The 12,785-nt window shown below is 40.3% G+C and overlaps 2 protein-coding genes across 8 annotated transcripts in view; one reads left to right on the top strand and one right to left on the bottom strand.

The window, feature by feature from the left end:
• Eip74EF (Ecdysone-induced protein E74) overlaps window positions 1-12,785 on the bottom strand; it is a 776,515-nt gene that overhangs the window by 551,160 nt on the left and 212,570 nt on the right. The window lies entirely within an intron of this gene.
• The window catches only part of Lsm11 (U6 snRNA-associated Sm-like protein LSm11), a 65,000-nt gene that overhangs the window by 23,818 nt on the left and 28,397 nt on the right, over window positions 1-12,785 (top strand). The window contains exon 3 of the mRNA XM_083120198.1: window positions 10,974-11,089. Within this exon, the coding sequence (XP_082976324.1) occupies window positions 10,974-11,089 (116 nt within the window). The remainder of the gene's footprint in view (window positions 1-10,973; window positions 11,090-12,785) is intronic.

The following is a 12,785-nucleotide window of genomic DNA, read 5'->3' as shown; positions in this document are numbered from 1 at the left end:
AAGAAAAGGCAGTCAACCACTGATGAAATTCTGTTTCCCGCAGACTTTGTACTGTACAGTGTATTTAGGCCTATGCCTTTTAAATACGCCATAATAAACGTGTTTTGTTGCTATAAACGGAGTTTTAAAGCACTTTCTTCTGTTCTTTTAGGTTATTTAAATTAATCTGGACTTTCGTTAAACCGGTCAACTTATCCCCCCTATTAGTCAGGATTAACGAGGTTTAACTGTAATTGTATTAGGACTACACAAAGGCTAATCGAAGTGCATCTACAGTTTGGACACGTCTGCCCAGGCCGAGTATTCATCACTTTATTACAATGTTTAAAAAATTAATTTGATGATTTACTGATTATTATTGGGGTTTTGATTTTTAATACATGTTGTCCGGCTAAAGTAGGGATGCACAAGTATTGCTCGGCAATTTGTCCATGACTATTTTCATTAATTGTTATCTTGCATCCTGTGTGTTTTCAATGACTATTTTTAAGCGTGCTGGTGCAGAGTTCAGCAACGTCTTTGGCATTTTTTTTTTCCAATTCTTCAAGCTCTCGCTCTTTAAAATAAAGAGAAGAAACATGATGATGGACAATTTACTTGGTAATAGTTATGGATCCTACTGTACAGTGTGGAGCTTAAAAACCTTCCCTCGTATCCTTCTGGCGCCACCAATACTTTTTTTTTTCTGCGGAAGAACCAATTCGACATCAACAAGTAGCCAATAACGGAACCTGATTGGTTGGTTGGCTCACGTGTGCGACTGCATGTGACAGGTTTTTTTAGTTGGGAAAGCATCGCGTTGTGGCTAGGGGTGGACGATATCGGAAATTTGATATCACGATATATATTCTCCACGATATATATCGCCAAAATATTGTGGCGATATATCGCTAAAATATCGTGACGATATATCGCCGACATGATATATGTCGGTCAACGGACTTTGAAATGATAAACAGATGACGTAAAACAATTAAAATCCAATTGTAAGAGGTGAGCAATGGCAGTGTAAAAGTTGAAAGGAAATAAAGAACATCATCCCATTAATTCTGCATCTGTGAAGCAGATCTCAGTCAGCTATCGAATCGGTCCAATCGGCATCCAGCTGTGGCTGACCCCAAGGTCCTGGCGTACGCAGGGGAAGGACTGACGGGCTACAGCCCTCCCGAAATTTTGTGAAAAAACAAAATTTTTAAATGAATGTAGTAAAGAACTCAGTGAAATGAAAGCTGTACATTTTAATCTCCCTTAAAATGACCCCCTATTACCATTCTTGTTTTCCAGCAACTTTTAAATGCTGTTACGAAATAAACAGTAGCTAAGTAATCATGGACGTCCCCAGGATTTTTTCCACGGGGGTGGGTAAAGGAGGCATATTTTTTTCCATAATAGTGATGCCCCCTCAAAAAACACTGCTTCAGTTAGAAATTATCATGTTTCTTCAACGCCCTTATAATAATTAACATAAATTACTGTGACTGAAATGAAATAGTGTGAAATACGACGGTTGGGGAGTAAGTCATGGCAACCCAGTAATAATTCGACAATCGAAGGATGTATTAAAATTTTATTATATACAACTGAAAGAGTATCCATTATGGATATTTTGTTGGTAGGAATCATCAAAGAAAACCCAAGCAACCCTGTGAGATACACATGTATTAATGTACAAGTTACAAAAACCTGTCTGACCCTGTGACATACACATGTGCACATGTTACAAAAACTTGTCTGATTATGACAAACCTTCGAAAGGTTGTCGAAACCCTCGTATATAATTTTTAGGTGGACATTCATTTTCTTAGGGGGGGGGGGGGGGGGCGTGGTTCCCCTTCCAGACGTTCATGTATGTATTATCCATCTTTTCAATTCCAGACGCCTCCGAAATAAAATCCTACCTACGCCACTGCGTCCAAGGTGAAGACTGCCACACTGGCTCAAACACTTGAAGGTATGAAAAGAGTTCTCTCCCTGTAGGACTCGAACCCAGTCCGCCTATGCATGTGTTAATCGAACAGTATTCATCATAAACCGGAAGTAAGAATTAATTTTATGCCGAGGCACATGCTACAAAAATGCATGCAATGCAATACCTCCGTGCCTAGTAGACACTGTCCTGTAGTTTTACGTGTTTGCGATCGCATGTGCATGCGTGGTTAACAACGAGAGAGAAGGTTTAGCGGAAATGCGCCTGGTGATTTGAGGCCGAGGTTAAAACCTCGGTTTTCCGCCCTCCATTTCCATCTTCGCACGATACACGGGCAACCCTGAGTGCGAAGAAGATGAAGGTTGCCGAATCCAGGAAATACGGACTTGCCTAGTTTTTAGTTGTGTGTCCTTTGCATGCCTTGTCACCAGCAGCAAAACACCTTCGTATCCCGTCCGCCCTTCAATGCTAGCATGCAGAACAGTTCCTATAATAAACGAAAACACTGTCACGTATTGCTATAAACGAAATTGCCAAATTATTAGTTTCTCAAACTGTCAAAACTAGGGCTGAAGCGATACCCTCATCGATTTCCACCGATACTAGGAAATTGTAATAATTAAAAGTTGTTCAAAATAATATTAATATTAGTGTGTAAGTATTCCGTTCTAATCATATCAGGGTGGCCAGTCACCAGGAATTCCTTGAATTCCGGGAATTATACGTGAATTATTGGCTCCAGGAATTATGCGTGAATTCTACGTGAATGTTTCACCGTAGACGTTAAAAAGTGCCACTTTTATTAATTCAAATCAATTCATACATTTACAAGTGCCCCGAGGAAAGTTTTTCAGGGTTTAGTTTTTATTTTTATTGAGGAAGGAAAAAGGAAGCTGCGTGGAAAATAAACACAATTCTCTCAATCCGCTTACTTGGTTAGTGTCCTTTGCAGAACAATCTGTCTGACAGACGAACGATTATTGCAAGATAAGGTAGGTCTATCGTGAAGAAGTGCCATATCTACACATCTACCCAGTAGCGTACGCAGGATTTCATCAAGGGGGGTGTTATCTCGAAAACTTTCTACAAATTCACATTACCATTGTTTTATTATACTTTAATTAATTAATAATAATAATAAATTAATTAATAATTCTTATAATTAATTAATTAGTTTAATTACTACTAATGCAGCTGCTATTTATGAAAGAAATAGAACAAAATTACAATTCTTTTGTTTCAAAATAATTGTCTAGTCAACGGTTATTTGTATATGATAAGTGAGACATTTTAAGTGTGAAGAAAATCCATAAAAACAAGCAAATATATTAAATTTATTGAAATAATCGAAATATGAAACTCATTCAAGGAGCCGCGCTGGTCTAGTCTGACAACTTCGTGGGATATCCGGGTTCGATTCCCGGAATTTGTTGGAATTTATCCAGCCTTGTCTCCGCACCCAGCCTATGGGTATCTGAGAGCAACCTTGGGGGATGAAGGCTGCCGGAGCATGGTGCTGATCACATCACCTGCAAAATAGTTCGAGATCAAGAATCTTTGGGGCCCACCACACCACTATGTGTGACTTCATGGCACGGTGCTATATACACGGGGGAATTTACATTACCTTTACCCATGGAACTCACCCAGGGTGATGATGAAGCGCGAGAATACATGTTGCTAAATTCCACTGAGTCTATGTTTTCGTTGTAAAGTAAGTTTATAGACATTCCAACACATTTATCCCTTCTAGGTGATTCACAAAAGACTTCTTCGACATTATTTAATGATGTGGATGTAGACTCAGCATCACTTGAGAGTTCACAAGGGGATGTGAAATCAGTACCGGGAAGAACGTTTGCAATAAGGACGAAGCAAGGAATTTTCACAATTCTCGCAAGAGTCACTGCGCGACTTTTTGCAAAAGAAAATTGCAAAATTGAACTTTGCGGCCGCTTAGATTGTGTTTGGAATGTTGTGTTTTTCTTCATGCTGCATGGGAATAATAATCCAAATTATTATTATTATTATTATTATTATTATTATTATTATTATTATTATTATTACTGTCGCAGATCTTTGACTGTGATAAATTAGCCATTTTTAATTTTTTCTACAGCATTTTCCATAATATTTCAAGAGCTCAAGGGGGGGGTTTAAACCCGGTAACCCCCCCCTTGCGTACGCCACTGCTACCTACCTTCCTTTACACCCCCACACATATATAATGTATGTGTGTGTGTGTGTAATTCTTGATCTCATGTTGACAAAGTCATATGTAAGGGTCTAGAGGGTGAATAAAAAGTCCCTTAACACCCCCTATAGAAAGTAAATGAGTTAGGCTGGGTGCAATTGGTCATGATAGAAACAGATTAGGCTAAGGGAACCACATTGGTTTGTACCAAGCGGACGTCCGCCATATTGATTTCAACTAAATAAATAAATGGGAAGGGGGTAATGTGTATATATATATGACAGTTTTGTCACACCTGGAAAATTATACATTTGTTACAATCATGCAGTCATAACTTTTTCCTGATTAAAGATAGGTAGAAGAAACCTTCACCACTGCATTTCTCGTGAAATTCTAGCCTGATTTCATTCTAGTCTGACTGCCACGCGGGAAACCCGACTTTGTCCCCGAAAAAAAATAAAAAAAAATCACTAGGCCCACCCAGCCTCAAATCAAAAGTTGCCCGGGCGGGAGGGATGGGGGGGGGGGGGTAAATGCGGCTTCAGTATGGTGCTCATCACATCACCTCCAAAACTGTCGACATCGAAAATATATTGGGCCCTATCCCTACATATTCTACATGTCTTTTCATGGCACGGTGACATGAACAGGAAACTTTAACTTTACCTGTATATATTGTATTCGTTTCTGCATCCCTGAGTAACTACGTTTATTTGTTACATAAACATATACGAACCCTCTACTATGTCAAATGGCTGAGGGCCCCCTAAAGACTTACTTGCCTCCGGGCCCCCCGCACTGCTGTGTTTTGCGGCTTCTAGATCCGTTACTGTCTTGAAGTTGATTAGGTAAATTTTAGTTTGAAATTCTCATACAATTGACAATTTTTCGTAGATTAGTAAATTCCGTAACATTTGTGACTTGTGTTTGCAGATATTTTTCGAGTCGGAGTATGTGAAATGGCAAATGTAAACTCTGCACTTTAAATATTTTAAATAGTACGTGATTCACAGTTTCATTTAATTAAATTAGAATTTTTGGGTACATTGGAATCACACAGACCATATAAATTGTTAATATATTTGTGTGTGTTTGTGTGTGTGGTGAGAGGCGGTAATACGTGAGGTTGAAGTAGAGAAAACATCTGGTCTGCTTGGACCCTTGAATTTTTTTGAAAGCTCTCTTTGAAAAGCGGGAATTATACTTGAATTTTATCATGATCTTAGAGTGGCCACCTTGTATAATGCATCAATTTACCAATATTTTTGCTTTAAAATATTCAAAAATCACATAGGAATATCACAAAAGTATTTTTCACACGAAACTAGTGCAAAATAAAAGTAAACAGAATTTGGCATAATTTTGAAATTATATGACTCCGCTAAAGTGCTGCGTGGTATTTTTGCGGACCTCATGAAAGACCAAAATACCGGAAAAGTATTTGTCGGTATCGGCAAATAAATTCCAATGCGATACCGAGCCCTTGCCAAGATCCTAAAGTCACTACTACGGGACCGCACTTGGTCTTGTAGTTCGATTCCCTGTGGAAGACCACGCGTTTGAGTGTTGGACAAGTTTCGTGAACTAGTAACTCTGATACTGCACATTCGGATTTTCAGCGCTGACTTCAGCGCTTAAGCATTTTCATTCGGATATTCACCGATGGATTCAGCGCTGAATCCATCAGATTCCACCTCTTCCACCACAAACAGGGACTGGTGCAAGCGGTGGAGTTTAGGAATTGTGGGTAATTGTAGTCTGCTAACGATGAGCTACAATGGCGCCGATGAGAACGATGGAAGTGATTTACGGGCCGGAAATGTACAGAATAAATGTGTGTGTTCTGCCATTGCACTTGTAAATAGAAATAAATCTTCCTCTTCCTTCGTACTATCCTTAGTTGTTCATTTAAATTCATTCAACAACGATGTTTCCATAAAAACCGAAGCAACAGCCGAAACTGCAGAGAAAAGAGCAACTGTAGCCTCCATTTTGAAACAATTTGTGATGAAAATTCGAACGTTAAGTGGTGGAATAGGCGATTACGTCAACTGAAGCTTCAGTGCTGAACTCAGCGCTGAAAATCCGAAGGTACTGATAGAGAAAGACACATAAAAGCACTGATGGAAATCGCCACTCCAACGGAAGTCTTCCTGAGTGAAATTAAGTCAGTTTTACTGACAGCTCTTATGCGGGCTATTGCCCGTTCTACCAGCTTCTGCAATCATTCCAGCCAAATAAGATCTTGGCATCAGTGGTTCTGTTATTTCACTCCTTTGGTGTCATCCATTCTGCCATAACAGTATTTCTTTTCTACAAATACATCGACGGAAAGGGCCTCCTCGATGGCGTAGCAGCAACGTCGTCGCCTTGTAATCAAAGGGTCCCGGGTTCAATACCCGGTGGAGGCACATAGTGGTTCGGATCTCACTTTAAACTGTAGGTCCAGTCCCAACTAGCTTATCTGTGAATAAGGTGGACTTAAAAAATCTCGAATAAACACACTGGAAGGTGGGGGAGTGTGCTAACGAAGCTCTGGCGACTATGGATTTGTTTTCTTACCATACCACTACTCCTTGTACTGGCACAAGACATGTATGTACCAATCCCCAACAAAACCAATTCAGGTTTCCAGTAAGCGCAGAATTACGCACTCGCTGGCAACATTGCCATGGAACGATGCCGAGTGATTGATTGATTAGGTTTATTTTACTTCGCTTTTCTGCCAATTTCGAAGATGAGGATGAGTGATGATATGATGAAATTGATGAAGGGACACTCCCAGAGAACACCCATGCGCACCGGGATTCGAACCCGAGACCCCTGTCTTCGTAGCGCCCTGTGCTAACACTGAGGAAGTTTTTACGCTAACTTTACATTTTAAATGTGTTGTGTCTGTCCTTTGCAGGTCTCTACAACCATACACTTGTAACTTCTTTCGGGCGGCTCTTTACACCCCTTTTTCAACTCTAAGGTAAGGGTTTTAGATAAGAGAATGTTATACTCGTATACTTTGAAGTGTGCAAAAAGGCCATACGTGCCTACGCATCCAAAAAATTTAACTCATTCATTCCAAATCAGTTCGTTTGTCCCGAACTCTCTTTGAAACAAGGAAAAACACTCGTCAGAATGTGAAATGCTAATGATGAAAAATTTCTTATGGCCTCCAGATTAAGGACGAGACAGGGAACGAAATTTCAAGTACTTAACTGGGAATTCAAGTCTTCATGTGTTGGCACGTGGAATTTCTGAGTCACGGGTGGAGGTTCGAATTCCGGGGAGACATATAAAAGTAATTATTCTTTCGCCGTCTTTTCAAGGCTGCGGTTAACCCCAGCGCAAAAACTATATTCCGCAATGAAATTGTCTTCCTTGAAATGCAACATGGTAATGGCCACGGCCTTGCTGGCTAACACGGCTGTGGCGATCGGAATCATATTTAAAAGAATATTTCTTCTCTTCGTGACGTAATTTACGAGTAGTTTCGGCTAGACCCTGAAAATATCTCGCATGATGTAAATAACTGATGTGAAGAATTCGGCCGTGTTGTAATTTTGTGTACGTTTTAAGCTGGAAACCTGTCTTTGATTCAAGAGAATGGTATTGCTACTCTGCCTCACAAGAGTCGCAGTGGTTCAGCCTGTAGAACGTCTGGCAATCAGGAGGAAAATCCTAGGTCCTATTCCCGAATGGTCCCGGGTGAGAATTGCCCCTGTGTAAGCGTGCTTTAGCAATACGCACCTGTGGATAATCATGTTTTGATTTTTGTTATTTAGCGTTGCTTTTCTGCCACTTCATGTAATCACGACGATGAGAATAAGTGATGATGAAATTGATGAAGGGAATGCTCGTACAAACCGACCTGGAGCTTTCAGACCGTAGCGACAAGCAATGTGTGTCTCTTAGGGAGAATTCACACCGAAGCGACAGGCGATACGTGTTAGTGTTGCCCACGAGACGAGACTTTGGCCTGTCTCGTCTCGTGGAAATCCTGTCTCGTCTCGAAAATATTCGTTTGTCTTATGACACATGGTCAATCTCGTCTCGTCTCGAATTTTTAAAAGCCTGTCCCGTCTCGTCCCGTGGGCAACACTAATACGTGTGGAACGAGCCAATCAACAGAAACGTTTCGCTCTACGTAATTGGCGTATCTGTACATAAATAAATCATAGAGGCACATAAGGGCATTTGGCATTCCCGTGCGACCGAAATATTAAATACGAATGGGGCCTTACCACCATATCCTTCATAAGTCTTAATAGTAGGTCTTTTTACACTATCTTTGTTTTAATCACGCGAAATAAGCTATAAAGTGCCTCCCTGCTGATCGTAAACTAGCATTGTGGAAATTGACAATTTCATGCTTTCATTAACACCCTTGAACCGGCGAACGCCTGTTATAATGAGCTGAAGAGCTCCTTTGTACGTTCATTCCAAAGAGGAAGTTACAGCTAATGCAGCAAGTGAAAACCAAGTCCTTGAGGTTAAAAAAAATGGCTGATAATGCGGGTCGTGTGAATTTATGAAGGTCGTCTGTAAATGCGCTGCACCTGATCTGGAATGAAGGCATATTGTGCAGCGTTTCAAGTGCAACATTCAATTAGCATTCTTACCGTTATTTCCGTATATATACACGCACAAGGCGTTGCAGTGCATTATTTACAAATTTCAATTGCAGTATACTTCAACGTTGGCATTTTAAAGAAGCGGCTGACAATTGATACCTTGAGGCAAGTTATTGGATTAGTCCTGGCCTCAACCTGTACCTTACAGATACATTCCTTCTTTTTGTAAATTAGTTTATTTGATTTTGTTATTTAGCGTCGCATTTCTGACACTTTTGGCTTGCGACGATGAGGACGAGTTATGATATGATGGAAGTTGATGAAGGGACTAGTGTTGGACGGTATATCGTCCAGACGATATGTCGCGATATTGAAAAAAATATCGTGTCAGCGACATATCGTCCATCCCTACAAGAGACACTCACAAAGAACCTCCAAGCCCAGGCCGAGATTCGAACCCGAGACTTCTGGCGTCGTAGTGCGCTGTGGTAACCAGTACACCACGGAGGTCGGCTTTTGTAAATTATATAATTTTGAGTTGTGTTTTGAGATACAATATTTGTTCGAATCAAATCTTTTACAGAAGGATATAAAAGGATACGCAAACTTACTGTTTATGCGAGAAAAAGATGCAACTTTTACTTCCAGAGAATTATTAGCTTAAATTTACAATAGACGCATCACAAGCTCTGTTATCACGTGACACGCAAAAGAGAGACATTGGCCCTTATCTGTCGTTGCTAAAACGACTGTTAGGGCAAAGGACCTTATCTGTAACTGTAAAAACATGTAAAAATCAGAAGACAACAGTTTCCTTGCTTAGGATAAAAGTTGAGGCTGTAGGACCGCCGAAAGGAAGATAAAAACTTCAGTCCAAGACATTTCAAGGATTTACCATTCCCTTGTAATCCATTATTAAGCTATGCACTTGGACGTCCGCAGAATTTTCTCCAGTAAGGAGCAAGCGAGGTTTTTTTTTTTTTCAGGGAGGCAAACCAGGCATATTTTCCCCCATAATAGTACTGCCCCTGAAAAAACATTCCATGTTCGTGCAGCGCGCTTGTAATAATATACATAAATTACTCTGACTGAAATTTTATGTATGAAATATATAATTTTAGGTTAACAGTAATTTTCCTGGCGGGTGGGGGGCTGGCATCCCCTTCCGGATGTCTTGGCTGTGCATAAAGTGTAGTTCTTGCTCAACCAGGCAGAGGGGTCTTCCTTATCGCACAGCACTTATACAACCTGGCGTTCTGACGTCACTAGAGACTGGTTTTATTTTTAGGCTGAATGTCCAAGTTAGGTTAGGTGTGTTAGGTTTGGTTCTATTACCATAAATACATTGCAAATTTATTATTTATGCTAAGAGAACTTAACCTAGCTAGTCTAACCTAACAACTTGGGCATGTAGCCTAAAAATAAAATCAGTCTCTAGTGACGTCAGAACGCAAGGTTGTATAAGTGCTGTGCGATAAGGGAGACCTCAGGCGGAGACAAGTTACAGACCGTAAACTACCACAGGCTACCAATATTCTGGCTTGTATCAGTCACAAGATATTCGGTTGTCGTTTCTACTGGTGAAGGTTTCTGTTTACATTGGAGAGCTTTCGGACCGAAGCGACAAGACACACGACCACGAACTGCATACGCCGGAACAACACTTTCCCTCCAGTTTGTACCAACAAATCGTTCCGAAGCGGCATGTGCATCTTCGTAAATGGTAAAGTTCCCCGTGCACATTACACTGTACCTCACATATAGGACAGATGTGAAGGTAGGGCCTCGCGAGAAAAGAGTGAGGAGTTAGTCTCTACTGTGAATTGGTGACTCCAAGATAATTTATGTATCTGACAATATCCCTATAATACACAAAATAGTATACATGTATACCTCAATGGACCCATGTTCTGAGGCATCATTTCTCTATAATAAATAAATTTATAGTATAAATCTAAGCTATTTTGGAGGTGATCTGGTCAGCACCACGCTCTGGCCGCCTTGACCGTCCCGGTTGAGGCTTGGTGAACCCCAGAGCCATTTTGTGCGGACCTTAGATCGAACCTGGGAATTCTGCGTGGCAGTCAGACGCCCTACCGTCTAGACCACCGCGGCTCCTCCCGTTACGAAACGTTGCATTTATTTCTTAAGTTCGTTTCTAAGTAACGATTGTCGCTTAGGTCTCAAAGCTTTCTTAAACTCCATGCTAGAATTCAGCCAAGCTGTCAGATACTAGTAATAGTTAAGTTGCTTAAGAGAAGCCGCTGATACTGCCGTATTCTTCCAGTGCCGATCCCAGCGAAGCCGTTCGTGGCGAGGAACGTTCTGACGAGGATGGAGAACTGCACGGAAGGGCCGCTGGGGATGCTCAAGAAGTGCGTGGACAGGAGACTGCACGTCAGGGTGAGTTACACTGGTGAGGTCAGAAAATGGATGATCATTCCTTCACCCACTTTCCTTTACTGAAAACAGTACATCAAAAGCTTTGAACTTGTTATTCCAATTGTGTAATTATTTCAAGTGTTACTACAAGCTTTAGTTTCAGGCAAGGGTTCATAAGTGGACAATATATAGTGTCCGGGGAAATTAAGTAAACCTGTAGGCCATTTGCACACACAATAATAAAACGTGTATTTTATTCCTGTGATTGTTCAATGAATGAACGGCGAATTGGTACTTTTTTAGTAGGGAGTACATACTGTACGTATTTTGTAATTAAATGAGTGCTACGATGCCAGAGGTCCTGGGTTCGAATCCCTGCCTGGGTGTTCCTTGTGTGTCCCTTCATCAATTTCATCATATCATCACTCATCCTCATCTTCGTGATTAGCCAAAAGTGGCAGAAAAACGAAGTAAAATAAATCAACTCAATCAATCATTATAATTAGTGGAAATTTTCATTGAAAAGTGTCCTATCTTCATTTCTTCTTTTCACTCTCTATGAGCATGCTTGGAAGAGAGGATAATTGCTCTGGCGGGGACAACTCTCCTCCTGTTCCAGAGACAAATAAAAAATATCACCCCCCCCCCCCCACATATACATATAATCACTAGACTACGCAGGATTTTTTTCGGAGGGAGCTGGAATTGTAAACGTGGACATCACTTAACTAAGGAGCGGTATACAGTATTAAATATTTCGCAATTACCGTTTGTAACCTTAGTTTTAAAAGTTGTTCAAAGACAAAAATGGTACTCGGGGGTCATTTTAAGGAGAGTTTCCTTTACCACTTTGGTCTTGCTGCTTCATTTGAGAAATTTTCGGGAGGGGATGTAGCCCTATCAGCTTGCCCCGTATACGCCAGTCATATATTCATCGTAAAACTGTTAATATAAATCATGTAATGTGACCAGTAGCGAAGCGTGGTCTTAAGAGGAAGGAAAGCAATGCAGTACTCCGAAAAATGGGGGGGGGGGGGGTATGTAAATTATACAGTCCATTGCCCCAGTTTTTCTAGGAAAGAAAGGACATTTTAAATAATAATAATATATCCATGAACTCCTCTCTCAACGGCCATACTGCTAAGTTCAAAATTCTTGTTACGTTATTGATAATAAAATACTTGCTATTACTTACAGCTTCCCGTACGAAATTTGAAATATTCATGTTTGTTTCACTAAAGAGAACACTCACTTCAACCACTCGTTCTTCCCACATAAATGGAAAATATTCCGAAAAGCTCAGAACCTAACAGAAAAGTGATGTCAACCTCGTTGTAAAAATTTAATGTTCACGGGGGAGTAATAGAACTGACTTGAAGCTTAAAATTAATTAAGCTTTCGAATAATAGGCCATTACAATAGGAAGAACATGCGCTGTTTTTTCTTTTTAATAATGTATTATATTAATAAAAATAATATTTCGAGTTGGATAGCATTTATGACTTAACGTTTTTGCTATTTGCAGGTCTCAGAAGAGAGTTTCATTGCTTTTTTTTTTACATACGTTTTATCGAAAAAAAACATCAGTTCATTGTTTGTATGAAAACTTACGATAAATATAGTGTAAATTATTTGGTAGTTGTCAACCCTGGCGTGCGTTGTAATTTGAGACAAGAGAAGTGTGAAGCGGACAACAGCCAGCTGTTCTGCAGATTCC

The sequence above is a fragment of the Lepisma saccharinum genome, chromosome 3 (assembly GCF_977018435.1).
Source record: "Lepisma saccharinum chromosome 3, izLepSacc3.1, whole genome shotgun sequence".
In the NCBI taxonomy this organism is placed as follows: Eukaryota; Metazoa; Arthropoda; class Insecta; order Zygentoma; family Lepismatidae; genus Lepisma; species Lepisma saccharinum.
This window is presented reverse-complemented; position numbering and strand designations above follow the sequence as displayed.